We start from the raw sequence: 22,208 nt of genomic DNA, 5'->3' as shown, positions 1-22,208 counted from the left end.
TCTATTCATAACAAACACATTTAAACAAGCTTTAATGAATCTGCAGCCCAGATATGGGTAAATATACTTTACTCCTAACTCAACACTCCACTATTTTAATAGTATTGAACATACTATATTATCACGATATTCCCCCCTCCCAGCTTCCAAAGCACCTTTAAAACTGCTTTTTAAAACTTCAAAATGGTAAGGGGCAGAACTAAACTATACTTTTCTAAAAAGTATGCAATCGTAGATTCTCGTGTATGTATACAAGTCTCCTCCCCAACAACAACAAAACTACAAGAAACTACAAAGTGGGTGCATTTGGGGAAGGAGAAAAAGATCATTTCAATCATTTAAATCATTTTTATGGTTTAAACTTTGCCATGTATACTATGTTTTTTAATCTTCCAACTTTTTAAATTACCATAGAAAAAACAAGTTTTGCTCGATTCTTGTGGGTGTTCTGTATACAATACAGTATCTCAAAAAAAAAAGTTTAAGATACATGTGATCTTAGTGTGCACACCACTCACCAACAGATCTAAGATTAAACAGGAACATTTTTTCCAGTTGTTATTTTTCTCTTCCCACACCTGTTTTTCCACAAACTGAAAATATACATTATATTACATTATAATTTACCTATAAATAGGTAAATTATAATATCCATGAGATATTTTATATTCTCTTTTTGAACCAAGTCTTCAATCCAGTGTGTATTTTACACATAGACATCTCAGTTTGGACTAGCCACATTTTGACTGCTTGACAGCCACATGTGGCCAGTGGCTGCCCTAGTGGGCAGCGCAGTCCTAGACCCTAACCTTCATGAAAACAAGTTCTTTTTTTTTTTTTTTTTACGGTACGCGGGCCTCTCACTTCTGTGGCCTCTCCCGTTGCGAAGCACAGGCTCCGGACACACAGGCTCAGCAGCCATGGCTCACGGGCCCAGCTGCTCCGCGGCATGTGGGATCTTCCGGGACCAGGGTACGAACCTGTGTCCCCTGCATCGGCAGGCGGACTCCCAACCACTGCGCCACCAGGGAAGCCCTGAGAGCAAGTTCTTGTCTTCTGTTCACTTCTGTCTCCCAAGAACCTAAAGCAGTAGCTGGCATGTAATAAACACTCAACAATTTGTTGAATGGATCATTTAAAAACTGCCAAGATCAGCAAAACAAAGCCATTTATAAAAGAAAACTTAATGGCAAGCTACCAAGCTTTCTCAAACCAATAAAAATAAAAGGAATGGAAAAGACTTGTGAAATACCTTGAAAGGTCATTGTTGTACTTAATTCTTGAAAAGAAAAGAATCATTGCCTAGGGGCTTCCCTGGTGGTGCAGTGGTTAAGAATCCTCCTGCCAATGCAGGGGACACAGGTTCGAGCCCTGGTCTGGGAAGATCCTACATGCCGCGGAGCAACTAAGCCCATGCACCACAGCTACAAAGTCTGCGCTCTAGAGCCCGTGAGCTACAACTACTGAGCCTTGAGCCACAACTACTGAAGCCCGCGCGCCTAGAGCCTGTACTCTGCAACAAGGGAAGCCACCACAATGAGAAGCCTGAGCACCGCAACGAAGAGTATCCCCGACACGCAGAGAAAGCCCGCGTGCAGCAACAAAGTCCCAACGCAGCCAAAAATTAATTAATTAATTAAATTTTTTAAAAAATCATTGCCTAAGAGAAGAAAACTACTTCTCCTGCGATAGGAACAAAAGTAGTTATTTTCTAAATTTAACTAACTTACGTAGGGCAAGGAAAGCTGGCTGAAATGTGTCAGAGGCTTGACTCTTTATTTGGTCATCCTTACAAATACAATGAATCAGCACAAGCTTCCAGCCTCAAAACATCTAAATTGTCAAATGAAACTTTGATGGTGCTCTTAGATTCTAGTTAGTTTTCTCTAACATTTTAGGAATAACCAAATGTTATCATACTGAAGGTACTGAAGGCCATTCATATTCTTAGGCAAGACTTGTAGTCATCGTGTAGGGTACACTTTGGTTTGAAGAACTTAAAGCCTAACTGTGGCTGCCCAAACGCCCAAACTCACTTCATTTTGCTCATGCACATTGAAATGCTCCCTATTTGTCTTTTATACACCTAGATTTCTCTTTTGTGTTTAGTTTCTTATATTTTTTTTCCATTTGTTTTTTTTCTCTTCCCACACCTGTTTTTCACAAACTGATTTGTGTAGAATTCCCTCTCAAAGCTAACATGCCATGGAGTTGAATAAAACCCTCAGTTGCTCTTGCCATCTGTTGTGTTATGATGTAAATACACATTCACAGGAATACCTAATCCAAATAATTTCAAACATCACATTACTATAGAGCAGCAATTCCCAACATACAGCATGTGGACTCCTGGTTGGGGGGGGCGGTCCCTGAGACATTTTCAAAGAGGTCCAAGAAGTCAAAACTATTTCTATACTACTACTAAGATGTTATTTGCCTCTTTCACTGTGTGCACATTTGCCCTGATGGTGCGAAAACAATGGTGGGTAAACTGGCTGGCACCTTAGCGTGAATCAAGGCAATGGCACTAACCTGTGGTACTGATAATCATTGTATTCTTCACCAGCACTTGCAGTAAAAGTTAATTCATTTCATTTTTAAATGTCCTTAATGAAACAGTAAAAATTATTAATTTTCTTAAATAACCCTTGAGTACACATCCTGTTGATATCTATGTGAGGAGAAGGGCAGTATCCATGAAGCACTTGGGCTACCTAATATGGTTGTCTGCAGAAAAAGCACCATACAAGAGTGAACCAGCCACACTTTTTCACAGAGCGCCATTTTTACTTGAAAGAGCTATACACTAACTGTGGTTATTTAAGATTGAATGTCTGGTGGACATTTTCTCAAAAGAGAACAAAATCAACCAGTTAATTCAAGAAAAACTAACAGTATTTGCTGCCAATGACCGAATTTAAGCTTTTAAGTAAAAATCAGAATTTCAGCAAAAATATCTACCACCTTGAACTTTGACAGTTTCCCAATACTTCAGGATAAAAATGCAAGAGAGACCAATGGATTTTTGTTTGTTTGTTTGTTTTACTGTGCTTTGCTTTAGTGCACTTAGCAGATTTTTTTTTAAATTGCCTTTTTTTTTTAATTGCATTGTATGGTATTGGTACAAAAACAGAAATATAGATCAATGGTACAGGATAGAAAGCCCAGAGAGAAACCTACGCACATATGGTCACCTAATTTATGACAAAGGAGGCAAGAACATACAATGGAGAAAATACAGTCTCTTCAATAAGTGGTGCTGGGAAAACTGGTCAGCTACATATAGAAGAATGAAATTAGAACACCACCTAACACCATAAACAAAAATAAACTCCAAATGGATTAAAGACCTAAATGTAAGACCGGACACTATAAAACTCTTAGAGGAAAACATAGAAAAAACACTCTTTGACATAAACCACAACAAGTTCTTTTTTGACCCACCTCCTAGAGTAATGAAAATAAAAACAAAAATAAACAAATGGGCCCTAATGAAACTTAAAAGCTTTTGCACAGCAAAGGAAACCATAAACAAGATGAAAAGACAACCCTCGGAATGGGAGAAAATATTTGCAAACGAAGCAACTGACAAAGGATTAATCTCCAAAATATACAAACAGCTCACGGAGCTCAATATCAAAAAAACAAACAACCCAATTAAAAACTGGGCGGAAGACCTAAATAGACATTTCACCAAAGAAGACATACAGATGGCCAAGAAGCACATGAAAAGCTGCTCAACATCACTATTAGAGAAATGCAAATCAAAACTACAATGAGGTATCACCTCACACCTGTCAGAATGGCCATCATCAAAAAATCTAGAAACGGGCTTCCCTGGTGGCACAGTGGTTGAGAGTCCGCCTGCCGATGCAGGGGACACGGGTTCGTGCCCCAGTCCGGGAAGATCCCACATGCCGCGGAGCGGCTGGGCCCGTGAGCCATGGCCGCTGAGCCTGCGCGTCTGGAGCCTGTGCTCCACAACAGGAGATACCACAACAGTGAGAGGCACGTGTACCGCAAAAAAAAAAAAAAAAAATCTAGAAACAATAAATGCTGGAGAGGGTGTGGAGAAAAGGGAACCATCTTGCACTGTTGGTGGGAATGTAAATTGATACAGCCACCATGGGGAACAGTATGGAGGTTCCTTCAAAAACTAAAAATAGAACTACCATATGATCCAGCAATCCCACTACTGGGCATATCCTGAGAAAACCATAATTCAAAAGGACACATGTACCCCAATGTTCATTGCAGCACAGTTTACAATAGTCAGGACATGGAAACAACCTAAATGTCCAACGATAGATGAATGGATAAAGATGATGCAGTACATATATACACAATGGAATATCACTCAGCCATAAAAAGGAACGAAACTGGGTCATTTGTAGAGATGTAGATGGACCTAGAGTGTGCTATACAGAGTGAACAAGCCAGAAAGAGAAAAACAAATATTGTATATTAAACGCATATATGTGGAATTTAGAAAAATGGTACAGATGAACCTATTGTAGGGCAGGAATTGAGACACAGACGTAGAGAACAGACATGTGGACACAGGCGGGGAAGGGGAGGGTGGGATGAATTAGGAGATTAGGTTTGAAATAAATACACTACCATGTGTAAAACAAATAGCTAGTGGGAACCTGCTGTATAGCACAGGGAGCTCAGCTTGGTGCTCTGTGATGACCTAGATGGGTGGGATGGGGGGAGTGGGAGGGAGGTCCAAGAGCCAGGGGATATAGGTATACACATAGCTGATTCACTTCTTTGTACAGCAGAAACTAACACAACATTGTAAAGCAATTTTGCTCCAATAAAAAACATTTTTTTAATTTAAAAATTTTAAATATTTGGGCTTCCTTGGTGGTGCAGTGGCTAAGAATCCACCTGCCAGTGCAGGGGACATGGGTTCGAGCCCTGGTCCGGGAAGATCCCACATGCCGAGGAGCAGGTAAGCCTGTGTACCACAACTACTGAGCCTGCGCTCTAGAGCCCAAGAGCCACAACTACTGAGCCTACATACCACAACTACTGAAGCCCACGCGCCTAGAGCCCGTGCCCCACAAGAGAAGCCACCGCAGTGAGAAGCCCGTGCGCTACAAAAAGAGTAGCTCCTGCTCGCTGCAACTAGAGAAAGCCTGCGCGCAGCAAGGAAGACCCAATGCAGCCAAAAATAAATAAATTTATTTTTTTAAAAAATCTACCCTCTAAAGCTCAAAAATGAGTAAATTCAAAATGTCCCAGACAGTCAGATTAAGGCTAGGGATCCTCTTTGCTTGGAAAGCAGACAATGGTGAAAGTTCCAGATTACCTGATAATACCTATTAAAATATAATGAGTGATACAACAAAACCTAAAAGTTTATCTGCATATATTTTGGACTCCCACCCAAAGACCTTTTTACCGAGTCCTGCCTAGTGATTTCAACTCCTTTACAATACTGTTGATTAAAACTATGCTTACAGACCACACAGAACTATGAAGACTAGGCTGTGTTCCATGATACTTGAAGGGTATTCACATTTTAAGTTCTAACAGATACTCCCAAATGGCATGCCAAGAAGTCTTTGCCAATTTACATTCTAGCCGTTTGAGTGCCCATTCCTACACACTCTTGCCAACACCAGGTACTATCAATCTTGTTCATTTTTCCCAACTTGATAGGCAAAAATGCCATTACAGTTGGCATTTCCCTGATGACTAGTGAGATACGGTATCTTTTCCTAAGCAGATTGGCCTTTCAGATAACCCTTTCTCAACTGCTGCTTAGCCTTTGTACATTTTTGTAGTATGTTGTCTACCTTTTTGAGATTAACAGAAGTTCTTTATCTCCTAGTCTTTTTTTTTTTTAATAATATGATCTCTCTTAAGAGAATTTCCTAACTAGACATATGTTAGGAATGCTAAGACCTACACATCCAGACATAAACTACAAACTTTTTTTTAATACAAACTCTTAACTTATTCACAATGCATAACTCATACTCTACAAAGAAGTGTGAAACATTTCTATGTATCTGTACATGTGAGAGCAAACTATGGGATGAAGCAGGGATACACTCAACTCTTATTTTCAAGCTCCACTTGTAAATACACACGCTTACTAATATGAGACACCACCACTGAGGTGTCAGATACTCCAGGAAGTCCTTTACAAACCTTATCATTTAATTCCCAACAACCTTGTGCAATAAGTTTTATTGCCCCTATTTACAGGTAAGCGGAGAAATCCAGAGTAGCATCAGTTTGCCTGGGATCACAGAGATGAGCAGGGATTCTAACTGACGTCTGTGTGATGCCAAGCAAGATACCACTGACTCCCCCCAAGTTTGTGTACTGCTGCCCCTAATTTTGCTCAGTGAATAGTGTGTGCACAGTGGAATCTAAAATATGACACAAATGAAATTACCTATGAAACAGAAACAGACTCACAGACAGAGAACAGACTTGTGGTTGCCAAGGGGGTGGGGAGGGATGGAGTGGGAGGTTGGGATTAGCAGATGCACACTATTATATATAGAATGGATAAACTATAAGGTCCTACTGTATAGCACAGGGAACTATATTCAGTATCCTGTGATAAACCATAATGGAAAAGAATATAAAAAATAATGTATATGTATAACTGAATCACTTTGCCGTACAGTAGAAATTAACACATTGTAAATCAACTATACTTCAATTTTTAAAAAATTATAAAAGTAAAAAAAATTGGGAGAGAAATGGGAAAAGAAGGTAAAAGGTAATATAAGAACATTGATCCCATCATTTTAGTCTAGGGAGGGAGGTAGATATCATTTAAATTGACATAAAAAAAATAAAAGACTAAGTACACGTCAGTGAAAAATTAGTTGATCTAAGAAAGAAATGGAAGATCTAGGAGTTGTGTTGTTGACGCTCGGAGAATGTTGCTCTTTATGGTTGAGCAGGTATTTCTGCTGATGGGGGAGGTTTGGTCAATGCCTAATGCAGATAAACAATGCACAGTGTGGGGAGAGGGGAGGTCACAGGGCAGAGAACATTTTTTTATGTTTAAATTTCCCTGGGAATTCCCTGGCAGTCCAGTGGTTAGGACTCCACGCTCTCAGTGCAGAGGGCCCAATTCGATACTTGATTGGGGAATTAAAGTCCCACAGGCCACACGGCATGGCCAAAAAATAAAAATAAAAAAATAAATGTTTCTTGCCTTGCTAAAAAAAACAAACAAACAATAGTGTGTGCACATAAAAGGGTCTCATTTTTCTCCAAAGGTTCATTATATCATTTGAGATGTCTTAATAAAATCAAATAATACCAGGTGGTTTAATCATTACCACTGACTAAAACTATGACTGTCATAACTGACCTTAAAAAAGCGGCATAGGCTCAGTCAGCCTTACTACAGGGTTCCTAGTCCTCTCACGCTTTCCCCTAATCACCCTGTCAGAGGGTGTCCTGGGAACAGCTCCATGCCCCATGTAATGTTCTGGGGCACAGCCGTTTCCAGGAAGCACTTAAGAGGTAAAAGCAGCTCAACATAATCGCTGGCGAGCAGATCCCCAAATTAACCCAAGCATCAAGTCTTGCATGAGATGATCCCAAATAACCATCTGCTAAATGACATTAACTAAACTGAGTGAACCCCTCAAGTTAAACGCATGAAGAATCAGATCTCCTGAGCCCAGCAGAACACGGGGTGCTCTTGCTGCCCCTCTGGCCTCAGGCTCCACCACACTCCTGCCTCACCCTCGGGCCTCTCTAACTCTGAACAGCTTGCCATTCCCCCCCCACCCCCAGCACACACCAGGGTATTTCACACTTACATGCCTTGCCTCCTGCTGTCTCTTCTGCCTTTCCCTTCCCCACTGCACAGTTAGCCTCAGTTGCCTTCACATGCCTTGCTCTCTGAACCTACGCCTGGCTGGCTGCACCAACACTCAGCTAAGCCCAATGCGCCTCCTGTGTTTCTGGGCCATCCCATATATACCTCATGATGTATTTACCACTTCTCTACCTGCAGAGATATTAATCCACCTCTGGGATCACTGGCACCGTCAGCCACTGTTAGTGCCGAAGACAAAAATATCACTCCGGGATTGAGACAGAACAAAGTACAAGTCACCATACTCCATGTACTTTTCTTTAGAACAGGTATCATATTCATCTTTCTAGCCCCTGAAACCTAGTATGGAACTGCCTACAAGCACAGGTGCTCCATCTACGCTTGTTAAACTAAAAAATTTTTATAAGCCATAAGGAATGAATTCATTTCTGAAACTCAAAAAAAATTGCAGAAATAGGTAAATTTGCACACCAAAAATACAGAAATTAAAATTTTCAACCACACTTATCTCTCCAAAGAAAAGCAAGAGCTTCTCCATTTTTGCAAGAACAGCTGACTTTAAAAAAGTAGTAAACATTTGGGGATCACTGGAGAGAACTCAATCATCATCTTAGGTTTTCTTAAATAAGCTCGCCAATCATCATCTGCCCAGCTCCAGTGGCAAGCTGAGTAGGACTTTGTTTTGAAAACTAATTCTTTTTGTTGTTGTTGTTTTTTGTTGTCTTTGCTTACTTTGCTTTGAAAACTAATTCTTAATCAAATTTCTCCTCAAAATATTATTTAGTAAAGCTCCCACTGCAAGTAAGTATTGTTAGTTTCTGAGGTAAGATCCAAAATTCAAGGTGGTAAGTATAAGAGAACATAAACCTCAGGTATTCTAACTCTAAGTTTTCAGAATTTAACCTTTATAGCTTTTGACTTAATTTTTACATGCAAGGGACACAAATGAATCGGGACCTAAACTTGTGAGAGTCAGCAGAACAACTATGGCAGAAAGAATAAGGCCGTTTCTCAAATGATACAGTCCTCTATGCTTGAAAAGACCGTTTTATGGGCTTCTATGGTGGCGCAGTGGTTAAGAATCCACCTGCCAATGCAGGTGACACGGGTTCAAGCCCTGGTCCGGGAAGATCCCACATGCGCGGAGCAACTAAGCCCGTGCACCACAACTACTGAGCCTGCGCTCTAGAGCCTGTGAGCCACAACTACTGAAGCCCATGAGCCTACAGCCCGTGCTCCACAACAAGAGAAGCCACTGCAATGAGAAGCCCGTGCACCACAACGAAGAGTAGCCCCCACTCACTGCAACTAGAGAAAGCCCACGCGCAGCAATGGAGACCCAACACAGCCAAAAGTAAATTAATTAATTAAATAAATAATTTTTTTTAAAAAAGAAAGAAAGAAAAGACAGTTTTTAACCAAACTGTCTCACTGCACAATTCACTGAAAACAGCTCCCTGGTGGTCAAACTATGACTAACCATGTCAATAAGTAAACTTACGTTTTGGGCAGAGCACTTCCACATGTAAATGTGCCTGTCTTTTGACATAGCAACTTTCAGTCTAAGAATTTACCTTGTAGAAATATCCAACCAAGCTTCCCTGGTGGTGCAGTGGTTAAGAATACACCTGCCGGGCTTCCCTGGTGGCGCAGTGGTTGAGAGTCCGCCTGCCGATGCAGGGGACACGGGTTCGTGCCCCGGTCCGGCAAGATCCCACATGCCGTGAAGCAGCTGGGCCCGTGAGCCATGGCCGCTGAGCCTGCATGTCCAGAGCCTGTGCTCCACAACGGGAGAGGCCACAACAGTGAGAGGCCCGCTTACAGAAAGAAAAAAAAAAAAAAAAGAATACACCTGCCAATGCAGGCGACACAGGTTCGAGCCCTGGTCCAGGAAGATCCCACATGCCGCGGAGCAAATAAGCCCGTGCGCTGCAACTACTGAGCCTGCGCTCTAGAGCCCACGTGCCACAACTACTGAAGCCCACGCCACAACTACTGAAGCCCATGCACCTAGAGCCCGTGCTCTGCAACAAGAGAAGCCACTGCAATGAGAAGCCCACGCATAGCAACAAAGAGTAGCCCCCGCTCGCCACAACTAGAGAAAGCCCGCACATAGCAACAAAGACCCAACTCAGCCAAAAATAAATACAAATACATTTATTAAAAATATATATATATATCCAACCAAGAGTCCTATGACATACATATACTTATGCTGCACTGAAATCACTATGAAAAGAACCTTTAAATTGTTGCAACTATTTATATTGTTGCAATGCAACTTGGTTTAAGGAGAGTGAACTATTTGTACCTACACCAAAGATTCTTCAGGATACATTATTTAGTAAAAGCACAAAAAATAAACAGTATGATTTGATTATTAAATTAAAAAGTGTGGATACATGCACAGAAAAATTGCTGAAAAATAATATACCAAGTTACCAGCTATAAGACATGGGAAATACATGGGGATAGGGAGGATTAAAGAACAAATATTTCCACATTTTCATAATTCATATGTTTCAAATTAATTTACATGTATACATTTGTTAAGAATTCATCAAGATGTTTTATTTAATATTCATATACTCTATCGTACCTAGGTTATATCTTAATTTTTTTAAGAAATACATACTCAATGAAGATAAAAACAAAAAGACACCACCCAAAGATTTCTACTTTTATGAGCCCATATCCCAAACAGAACAAAAATTTCTCTTATTTCTGTTATCACCACCAAATATAATATACATCCAGGCTTCACATTTGAATCTCAAGAGGAAAAAATATAACAGCTGCCATGGGAGTGACTACTGGGTGATGCTCTACTGATGCTTTATACACATCCCCAGGATCCTATGAGGCATCCTTTCCATTCTAACCTTCCAAATCTGATTTCCTCATCCTTAAACATTTATCATCATGAATTCAGAAAGTAGAGTTGGGATTCAAACCCAGATATAACATTCTTCTGGCTACACCCTTCAGTTCAACAAGAGCACATGAGGCAAGCATCAGGGCTCCTCATCAAGATGTTTCAGTACGATTTCCCCCTCCTACTCTCTCCCAATCCTTAATATTCCAAGTTTAAGAGACTTCCTTCCACAAGGCAGGATCCTACTAAACTTGGTAACAAGGCGGGACAACCAGGCACCATGGACTCCACAGAGGACACCTCTACCTCTTTTGCCATCTAAAACACATGCTGTGAATCACAATCACCTGCCTGGGATAAAGCCATGGCACCTACCTCCTCATGCCCTCTGTTCTACTCTCATATCTCCTTAGGCCCCCTCCAACTTCCCTGCAATTCATTTATACTAAGATGAAGCTGCTTAAAAAAACAAAAAAAAACCTTCAAGGAAAAAGTAGTCTCATTTTCTGTCTTAAAACAGGATGTCCGGATATTTTATCCTGCAGTAAGCCCTGGATTCCAGACTACCTGTACCTTTCTTTTTCCTGCAGGAAGACAATAAATCAACCCTTCAAAGAAGCCAAACAAGATTTCTTTTTTCTTCAGAGAAAGCAAGAAACAGGACATCTCTGCTCCGACTTGCCACTGCAAACAAGATCAGGCTGCTGTGTAAGCTACTTTTTTGAGGATTTGACAACTTTAAATGGGAGAAATGAAGACAGGGCAGAGTCACAGGACCTGGAAATGGGTCTACTAATCACCTGCAGTGCCATGGGCAAGGCACTTCTTCTCCCAGGGCTTTACGGAAAATCCTTTGGTAAAGCAACTAATACCATTTTTTAAAAACCCTACTGTGCTATCTCATTTTTATTAGTTTTCTCAAACTAGCAGGTGTTTAACACATTCTGAAAGTAGCATTCTAATAATCAAAGGACTTGCATAGACAAAGAAAGTCTTAAAAGAGTTATTCAGACAAAGTCACCTGTCTCAAAATCAAGTGCTCTAACATATCACCTTGTTTTGGTGACTCCTGTGGCCAAAGACAGTATTCATAATTTGAGAAGGAGGCTACTTTACCAAGGACCAGATTTTTTAATATGCAAAAATGAGAGAATTTAGGGCACTTCAAGGGTTTCTTATATTTCTTATAACTTAAATTTTATGAATAAAATGGACGGAATGCTTTATTCAAGTATACTAAAATAACAACGTGATTAAAGTATTTTAAACCTCGCCCATAATATTCAAAAATATTGTGGCCATTAGTTTCAGCCTTTGCTTGTCTTTAATCAAGTATTTAGACAAGCGCATAGAAGCACTGGACTTTGCACTGTTTTGGAACCAACTATGTACTAATAATAAGCAGAATGGGTTGTCCACGGGAAAGTGAGCTCACAGTCACCAGAAGGGTCAAAACAGACGCCAGAGGGTAGGTCAACTGTTACCAACAAGTCTTGTCCACTGAACAAGAGGAGGATCTACTAACCTTAGGAGCCGCTTCCATCTCTAGCAACTTATAAATAGAACATACTTATAGATGTTTCTGGAACATTAAAAAAAAAAAAGAACTAAGAGCCTAATAAATGAATCCTGGATGAAAGGCTGTATTCCAGGTTGCTCCAAATTTTGTAAATCGCTCTCCATTTATTTACAGCACAGCCAGAAGGCTGAGACTTAACACCGCTCCCACTCACTTTTTCATCCATCTAAAGCACAAACTCTCAGCGATACTCTACACAGTTGATTACCTTCCTTCTCCACAGGCTTTCTTCACTTCTCTCTCAGAAACAGTTCGCTGTGCTTGACTTCCGCTAATCACTGGCCTCCTTCACTCTCCTTTGCTGGTCCCTCCTTCCTCCTAGAGCTCCAGGCTCAGTTCCTTGATGATCTTGTCCAATTCCATGATTTCAATACCACAAGCTAATGAAGCCTCTAACGCTCACCTCTGCTTCCTACCTTCTCCTGGGCTCCAGACCAATATATCCAACTACCTACTTGACGTCATCATTTAAATTTCTAATAAGCGTTAGAAACAAAATATGCCAAAAGTAAAGCTCCTGACTTCCAGCCAAGAACCTGTTTGTCTCACAACACTCTCCATTTTGGTCAATGGCACCACCTTCCAACCAGTTGTTCTGGTCAAAAACTCTTGTCATCCTTTCCTCTTCTCACACCTCTCATCCAATCCATCAGCAAACCCTATTAGCTGTTCCGTAGAAATAAACAGAGACTGACCACTACTCGTTACCTCAAAAGTTAACACCATCCTCTCTTACCAGCATATTACAAGGGGACTGGCTCCCCATTTCTAGCACTAAATGCTATTTTCAGGTATTTTATGTTCTAAGCATTTTCAAGCCTAAATGCTCCCCTCCTCCAATTTGTGGAGGATCTACAAAGATGGCCACCATCAATTCCTCCTCTGTGTACATGAATGCCACTCCACCATCAAGAGAGAGAAGCTATTTCCACATCCCCCTTGAACCTGTCCTGGCCTCGTGGCCTGCCTTTATCAATAGAATGGGATTAAAAGCAACAATGTGCCAATTCTGCACCTAGCCTTTAAGAGGCCCAGCAGCTTCTGATTTCACTTGCGGTAGCCAGCCAGGGGCCACTACTGAGTGATGAGATACCGAGTAGAGAAAGATGACCTGGATAAGCACCAAGAGCCCAGACATGTGAGTGAAGTCTTCTTGGACCTTCTAGCCCAGCTTAGTAAATGACCCAAAATGATAATCATGTGGAACAGAACTAACCACCTAACAGACCCATATGACCATAGGAAAAAGTAAGTTGCTGTTGTTTCGAGCCACCAGTTTTCAGGGTGCTGCGATAGAGAACTGAAACACCATGATCACAATGGAATCAACATCCTAAACAACTAAGTGATAACGGCCGATATTCTAAGGACTCAGGCCTCTTTCAGCTTAGAGTTCCACTAGATTTTAACAGCATTTTTTTTTTCATTTCAAAGTTTGGTTTGAGGAAACAATAATTCCATAATTTCAAACCTTTTCCTAATCAAGTTAAATGGCCTCAGCATAATTCTCTCAAACACATAACTTATGTACTATGGACTCCTCTTCAGGGCAACAAAATTCCTATACTGTATTGATATTTATTATAGCTGTGTTTATTTACCAAATACTTACCAAACAGCAATTTCAGACCATGATAAATTTTAATAGAACACTGAAAACTGTTTGCAACCAGCTTTCAAGCAAAATTCTGTAGTCAAAGCCCATTTGTAAACATCAGATTTATGGGGCAGAGATCTTAAGTAAACATGCCAATCCAGGGACTTCCCTGGCAGTCCAGCGGTTAAGACTTCACACTTCCAATGCAGGGGGCATGGGTTCAATCCCTGGTCGGGGAACTAAGATCCCACATGCCATGTGGCCAAAAACAAACAAAAACGAAAACCAACCAAACAACAACAAATTCTATGCCTGTGGTGATAGTTACACAACTCTGTAAATATACCAAAAATCACTGAATTGCACAAGTAAAGCAAGTGAATTGTATGGTATGTAAATTATAACTCAATAAAAATTTTTTAAAATAAAAATGCCAATCCTATCCCTTGGTCACTGCTCCCACACTGCCACCTCCTGTCTTGTGACTCTAGAAGCTTGAATCAGTCAACAGTTGATAAAGGAAACTCAGCTAAGAATAGCACAGACTCTCTCCTTCCTCCCAGACGAAACCAACCACCAGCGTTCCTGAATGGATAATTCACACTTTTCAAAATTAGTTACTGCTAGAAAAGTTGCTGTCTGAATGCTGCTAAAACCATTAAAATGGAGTTGCTTCAAAATATATATCAAGGTGGCTCAACAGCTTCACTTTAATACAAAATCCCAGACCTATAACAACACATGAACTACAGTAGTGTGGCTCACAAAAGCATTTCAAAGTATGGCAAAGATCATGTCCCTCTTGCTGACTGCCCAAAAGAGGTACACGTGCAAAAGCAACTGAACTACCATACTACAGAAAAGAAATACAAGTCAAGTTCCTTACAGGGAAAAGCCCAGCTCTCTGCAATTCCAAAATATATTTTTAAACCTTAGCTGGTAACTCATTTATTTCAAGCAGAATGCAAAACTCAGAACAAAATATGCCTCCTGTTAGTTTATTATAATGGCATTTGGCGTGAACAGAGAATGTAAGTCATCACACAAATCAAAAGGAAACCAGAAACAGAAGCCAAGATTCTCAGTTCCCACTGGCTCCAGGCACATGTCACGTTTTCATAACGTCTTCCTTGTTATCATGGACAGCCACACAGAAGCTACTTATCAACATTTTTTTAAATTCTAATAAAGTGAGAAAGAAAAGTGAGAAATCTTTTAAACTTTCTCAAACCGTACTGAGAAAACAACGTGAAACCAAGAAAAATCTCATTGGCTATAACCACTTAAGCAGTCATGCATTACTGATCTTAAACCGAGCACTGCAAAGATAACCTTGCCTATGATTCTTTACCAGCCGTGAAAGTTTCCTAACATTCAGAATCTCAGGGCTATGCATGTTTGAGAAATTTCCCTAATTAACAAGATTCACCTGTACCACCAGTGATAAACAAGGGGCACACCTGTTAAAATATTTAGCATTAAAAACAGCTTTTACTGTCCTGAGACAACAGGGTCTTATGCCCTGGCTAATGGGCACATGGCTAGTCATGGCACCATCCTGTTCTACACTTAACAGCTTTTAAAAGGCAGCACTAGCTTTTAAATGGCCATTTAAAGTAAGATATATTTAAAACACAGTCATTTTTATACATGCTCTACCCCATTTATATGCTAAACATAAGATTCTAATACGGAAATAAGCTGTTCATTTTATTTCCTTTTTTTTTTTTTTTTTTTAATTTTAAGGAAGCAAGAAACAAAGACATTTGAGCTTAAGCACCACAGTCTGTTTTAACGGATCCTTCCTGGAAAAATATTAACTATGATATCCCACTATTTTTTCTCTTTCATTCAAATATGTTTTGGCTACATACAATTCTAATCAAGGCCAAGAGCTAAATCATGAGGAAGTTTAAGCTAGAAAAAGCTGGAAAATACACAAATTTTCATAATTTAAAAAAGTAATGGAAAACGAATTAAACCACCATCCGTTCAGTTCCCCAGCGTCAGCAACTTTCCTGTTACCTCTCCCATGCCCAAGAGCCCACGACATAACAAAAAGGAAATCGGCGCTATTTACAAAATCATATAGGGGCACACCAAGGTTCCCCAAGATACCAGTGACTCTTCCAACCAAAGTCAGCCATCGTCTTCCAAAGTCAAAACAATTTTCACACCCATCCTCACCCCCAAGGAGGGAGGGAATTTTTTTTTTAAAGCTTATACCTCCAGAGTGAAGCCAAGTCTTCATGTGCTGTATCTTTTACATCTGGAACAAAAAGTACAACACTATCACTGGTACTCAGTGCAATCTTCTCTTCATTCTGGATGCAGGGGACCTCAAACTCTGTGAAGCACTGCTATAATCTTCCCCAACTGGGGGGTATCTGAATGCAGAAAAGCAACATTCCTTCCACATTCCCTTGTGACTTGGGTAATCAGCAGCTAAGCTTGGTCTGAACCAAACTCAACAATGCCCCTTCCTGAAATGGTCCCACCCACCCCTGCTCCCCTGTTTAGCTGCTGCAAGCCCACTGATCCATCTCAGAGTGCTGCCATAAGCATTCTTCAGCACGGGGCTCCCAACATGCCTTGCACAGCAGGTATAAAGGTCACTGCTGCATATGTGGGTATGCCTGCCTCAGGTGCCCACATGATGATGGGATGGAATGCAATGACTGCTAAGCACAAAGAACTCCACCCAGAAGTCGAGCAGGCTCACTGGCAAGGGCTGGTCCGCGGCATTCAATTCACTGTCACCAGTACCACCTCTTGACCCTCCTATAGGTGCTGGGCATGTGGATCACCAAGGTGCCTTCTCTGCCCTCTCCCAAAGCCTATTCAGACAGTGGAACAGTCCAGATAAGGAAAACTACAACACAGTTCCAAGGTTCAGTTAGAACAAAATTGTAACACAGATTTCCGGCAAATCTCCCTGGGCAGGGCTTCCCCCATAGCGCAATGGATAAGAATCTGCCTGCCAACGCAGGGGACACAGGTTCGATCCCTGGAGGAAGATCCCACATGCCGCGGAGCAACTAAGCCCGTGCACCACAACTACTGAGCCCGCGTGCCTTAGAGCCCATGCTCTGCAACAAGAGAAGCCACCGCAATGAGAAGCCTGCGCACCGCAACGAAGAGAAGCCCGCGTGCAGTAACGAAGACCCAACACAGCCAAAAATAAATAATTGAAATAAAAATTAAAATTAAAAATTTTTTTTAAAAATCCCCTGGCAGAGAAAGCAAGCTCTATTGTTGTTTTTAGCCATTTCTGTACAAACAAAGGACTTACTTGATTGCTCTCTAAATCAGTTTTAAAAAAAAAGTTGTCTCCAATGTACTCACTCCTATTTACTTTGCTAGTAAGACAATACCATTCAAAACCCTCAGCATTTTAATGCTAAGGAAAATCAGCTACAAAATTTAATCTACATTGTTAATAAACTGAAGAAGTTTCCATTGATAAATACTTTCTGCCACTGCTAACATTTTACTTTATGTGATTTCCTAAGCAGCAACTCCTGTTTGTCATAAAGTAACAAGTAAACTAAGTATGTTTTTAGGTTGGGCAAAAGCCTTTAAGAATAAAACAGGCAGTCTATTAACCAGACAATGTTTTTAATTCCCTACACATGGGGGACAAATTCACACCAGCCTGGAGAAGGAAAATCAGGAGAGTAAGGCAAAGTTATTGCATTTACACACAGGTCAAGACATTTAATGTTTAAATTTAGAAACTCTCAAATGTTAAAATGCCTGTCCTTCAACACAACCATCTGCCTATTTCTTATTCAACATCTGAAGAAAATTAAGATACAGTGGCTAAACATGAAACCAATTAGAATTTGAAGAATGTGCTTACATTTTTTTCCAGTAGGTAAACAATTCAGACTATGCCTTTAACCTTTTTTAAGGAGCTATGACTTCTCCCCCAATTTTTCAATTGTTTATTAAACTGAGATCAATTTAGATAGTTTTCAGCACACGTTCTATTGTTTTAGAAGCTTTTAAAAGAGAATTCCATTCTGCTATATAAAATAACTTGACCCCTACCAAAATTCCCAACTAGAACTAAATCTGGCCACGCCAAATCTCTTTCCAACTATCCCGATGAAAATTAAGTACATGGAGAAGAGAAATCCACAAAAATCCAAACAGGCTGGCAAACAAAAACACAATTTGTGAAAGTGCTTTACCTGGAAGAGAGCTCAATCTAAAAATAGGCATAGGGGGTTTCCCTGGTGGTGCAGCGGTTAAGAATCTGCCTGCCAAGGCAGGGGACACAGGTTCGAGCCCTGGTCCAGGAAGATCCTACATGCCGCGGAGCAACTAAGCCCATGCGCCACAACTACTGAGCCTGCGCATTGCAACTACTGAAGCCCGCACACCTAGAGCTCATGCTCCGCAACAAAAGAAGCCACCGAAATGAGAAGCCCAGAAGCCCGCGCACCACAACGAAGAGTAGCCCCAGCTCGCTGCAAGTACAGAAAGCCCGCGCGCAGCAACAAATAGCTAAAAATAATAAAATAAAATTTTTTTAAAAAGGCATAGGGACTTCCCTGGTGGCACAGTGATTAGGAATCCGCCTGCCAATGCAGGGGACACGGGTTCGATCCCTGGTCCGGGAAGAACCCACATGCTGCGGAGCAACTAAGCTCGTACGCCACAACTACTGAGCCTGCGCTCTAGAGCCCGCGAGCCACAACTACCGAAGCCCACGTGCCACAAATACTGAAGCCTCTGCGCCTAGAGCCTGTGCCCCGCAACAAGAGAAGCCACCGCAATGAGAAGCCCGCGAGCCACAACCAGAGAAAGCCTGCGTGCAGCAGCGAAGACCCAACACAGCCAAAAAATAATTAACTAATTAATTAATTTTAAAAAGAAACTAAAAAAAAACCACCCTTTAAAATAAAGTAAAATAATTTAAAAATAGATTAAAAAAATAAAAATAGGCATAGGATTACCTGTTAGATAGCCATCTCTCCCAGCCAAGCACCAGGGAAATGCACAGCAAACCCTTTCCGCCCTCCAGCATACACACCCTCACCAATATCTAACCAGACGCTCTGGCTGCCCTAGTTTAAATTAACTTCCAGCTTACTACTTGGTCCAGGTTGGGAGTGGGGGATGGGAGGGGGTAAAGGAAGAAACCCTAACCCCACCTTGCAAAGCCCAGCAACGCATAAACCAACACCAGCACCACCGGGAGGAAGCAGAGCCTTTCAAGTCAGAGCTACAGAGCCGGGATCTGGCCTGCTCTGGAGAAGGGAGCCATTTCTCCAAAATACTTGAGAGATTAAAACACAGTCTCCAAACATTCTGTAAACTGACACACTACACATGCTCTCCGAAAAGTGCAATCCCCCTTGTTTAAGTAGCAAAAATCTTCAGCCTTCTCCATCTCTTGGTGGTTATCTGTAAGCAAAAGTATTTTTTAAATGGGGGCGTGGGGGGGGGAGTGGGGGGAAGGCCTGGAGACAAAGGCGGGTTTGCAGAAAGCTGTCTTACTCTGCAGTGACTGAAAGGCGCTTCTGGGCAGGAGAAGCCCAGGCGTTCACTCACGTGTTCCAATCCCGGCGGGCGAGCTACCAGAGTAAAGGCAAATTCTTCTCCTCTCAGATGTGCGGACGGCCTCCCAGGCCTCTCAGACTCGTCGCCGCCAACTCAGGACAGAGAAGGAAAGGCACGCCACACCCGCGCGTGTCTGCAGCTGCTTCCGCCTATCCTGCACTTTCAGGTGGGGGGCGGCGGGCTGGAGCGGTCACTCTTTGCTTCCTAATTCCCACAGATGCCCAGAAACTGCCCTTTGAGACTTTGATTTCCTGTTGCAGCAACTTGACCTACTCTGCCGGAGAACATGTAGCTGTGAGAGCTTCCTTAAGCGACTTTATACCAGTAACAATAATCCAGTGTCAGGGGCCACAGACAAGTCGTCTATTCCTTCACAGCAGTACCAACACACACACACACACACCTGCCAGAAACTTAAAGGCAAAAGACGAGAAACGCCAAGTCATACAGCAACCCAGTAACAGTAAGAGGAAAAGTTGTTTTCAGCTGTGTTGAGTCTCTCCTCCCAATGGTTGAGAAAAACAGAATCAATGAGAAAATAATAAGTAAGCTCACCTTTGCCTTTTGGGGACCGAGTGCTCAACTTCTATGAGTTTCCCGTGCAGTTCCACTTTACCTGCGGACACACAAGAGGTGGAGGGGCAGTTGGCCCGGTTTAGCGGCTCTCTGGGCCCCAAGGACCCGCACAGCCTAAGCAGCGACACGAGTGGCCTCCTGAGACCCCGAAAGACACCCGGACGTGGCTCAAAGCCGAGAGAGAAACCGGCCCCGCGCGAGTGGGAAGCTGAGCCCCTGGAGGCTGCGTGTGTGTAACTTACAGATGGGTGGGAAGGGGGATCAATTGGCTGACCCACTACTTCGGGAACACTCTGCCCGCCCCCCCCACCCCGTCCGCTTCCCCAGAGACTCCAGAAGACAAGCTCGGGGGAAGGGGCTACGTGGGCTTTCTTTAGGAGGGGGCGCCCAGGCCCTTCTCCCGGGTTCAAGCCCAGGCCCGCCGGGAACTGGCAGTGAGCGGCGGGAAAGGCTCGAGGACCGCAGGGCAGGCGCGGTAAGAGCGAACGTCCAGAGGCGCAGCTCAGCACGGACTGCACAGCGCGCGAGGGACGGCGCGGCACCCGCCACCGCCAAAGGCATGTGGCTCGGAGTGGAACCTGAACACAGCCCTCCCCCGGGCGTCCCACCCCCGCGCGCCTCCCCGCCACGCACGGTCCCCCGCCCTCGCCGAGCGCTCCCCACCAGTCCCGGAGGCCGCGGCCCGAAGCCTGGCAGCCCGGCGCCACGGCGGGACTCGCTCCGAGGCGACCCCTGGTCGCCCGCGCCCACCTGCCCCTCTAGCTCGTCGTACGCGGGAAGGTCGAGCAAATAACCCGGGTCGCCCTCGCCCGCCTCCCGCAAGGTTGAGGGGAAGCGCGGGGCCGCCCGTGCTAGGCACCACCCGCGGCCTCGTTCGGCAGCCGGGTCAAGGCCACTTTGAGTTCTCCCGCGGCCGGGGTCTGGGGCGGGAGGGGAGGCAGCGAATCCAACACCACAAATAACCGGCAGGGAGAGGAAGGAAGGAGCGAGAAACAGGCGTTCGCTCTCGGTCCCCAAGCAAGGCCCGGCGGGCCGGAGCCTGGAGCACGCGCCTGGGCCCGGGCGGGGCGCGGGGCGAGCACCCCACCCCCTCCAGCCCCGCTCCCAGGCGCCACACAGTCCCCCCCGCCTCCCCTCCGAGCCCGCGCCGGGGCTTTCTTGACAGCGCGTTCGCTCTCAGCCCTCAAAGCCCGGCGGGGGAGGGGAGCCGCGGGGGCCGGGTAGGCGCCCGGGCTGGGAGAAGGGCCCCGACCCACGCGTGCAGGCGCCCGGGCCTCGTCCCCTCTCCCCCGCCCGCCCAGGCCGGGGCCCTGTGTGGACAACCCCGTGTCAGCCGCGGCCCGACCCCGGCAGGCCCGGGCAAGCGGCGCGGGGCTGGGCAGGCGTCCCGGCGGAGCCCGGCCGGGGCCCACCTGAAAGCGCTTCGATGGCCTTGAGGGCCCAGCTCTCGTCCGGACAGTCCACAAACGCGTAGCCAGTCTTCACCAGGAAGGGTCCCGACACCGGGATCTTGGCGTCCTTGAAGATACTTTCCAGGTCCAAGGGGACGGCGTTCTCGCTGAGGTTTCCGATATACAGTTTGTTCATTGTGAAGAGCGGTTGTTTAAAAAAAATAAGAGAAAAACGAAAAATTAAAACCACCCACAGCGATGGATGGATCCGGCGGGTTTTGTTCCCCTCCTCTTCTCGCCGTTAAAATACACAGACACACTAAGAACCAAGGACAAGAACGAGGAGCGAAAAATAAGATCCGAGGGTTTCTGTTTTTCCTTTTCTAGGTATTAAAAAAAAAGAAGAAAAGAAAAAGCCTTGCTACAACCCAAACGCATCAACGAGTCTTCCTAACTCGGAGGAGGAGGCGGGATTAGCGAGAAAAAGGAGGAGAGGAGGGAGGGGGGGAAACTACTTTTTGTCTCTTACTCCCCAACCCCTCTGGCATCGGCCAGCGGACTGTGAAAATATCACACTACGTGAGGGCAGGCGCCGCCTCCCCATAAAAAACCCAGAAGGGTGACTGGCAGGGGGGAGGGGAGAAGGGGTGGAGGGAGGAAGGCGCAGGAGGCGGAAAAAATCCGCTCCGAGTGTCCGGCTTTTTGAATGAGCCACGTGTTCAAACTACAAATCAACGTCTCACGTGAGGAATCCCAGCGCCTCAATTAGAGTGGGCTTCGCAGGAAAAAAA

The 22,208-nt window shown here is 43.7% G+C and overlaps 1 protein-coding gene across 1 annotated transcript in view; it reads right to left on the bottom strand.

Moving 5' to 3' along the window:
- IGF2BP3 (insulin like growth factor 2 mRNA binding protein 3) overlaps positions 1 to 21,942 on the bottom strand; it is a gene marked incomplete at its 3' end in the record, with an annotated part of 144,972 nt that extends 123,030 nt beyond the window's left edge. The window contains exons 1-2 of the mRNA XM_081243701.1: positions 21,439 to 21,942; positions 20,006 to 20,066 (exon numbers count right to left, since the gene is read on the bottom strand). Of these exons, the coding sequence (XP_081099827.1) occupies positions 20,006 to 20,066; positions 21,439 to 21,613 (236 nt within the window). The 5' untranslated portion in view covers positions 21,614 to 21,942. The remainder of the gene's footprint in view (positions 1 to 20,005; positions 20,067 to 21,438) is intronic.
- Positions 21,943 to 22,208: the final 266 nt, after the last annotated feature.

Source organism: Mesoplodon bidens, assembly GCF_964165515.1.
Source record: "Mesoplodon bidens genome assembly, chromosome: 9".
Classification (NCBI taxonomy): Eukaryota; Metazoa; Chordata; class Mammalia; order Artiodactyla; family Ziphiidae; genus Mesoplodon; species Mesoplodon bidens.
This window is presented reverse-complemented; position numbering and strand designations above follow the sequence as displayed.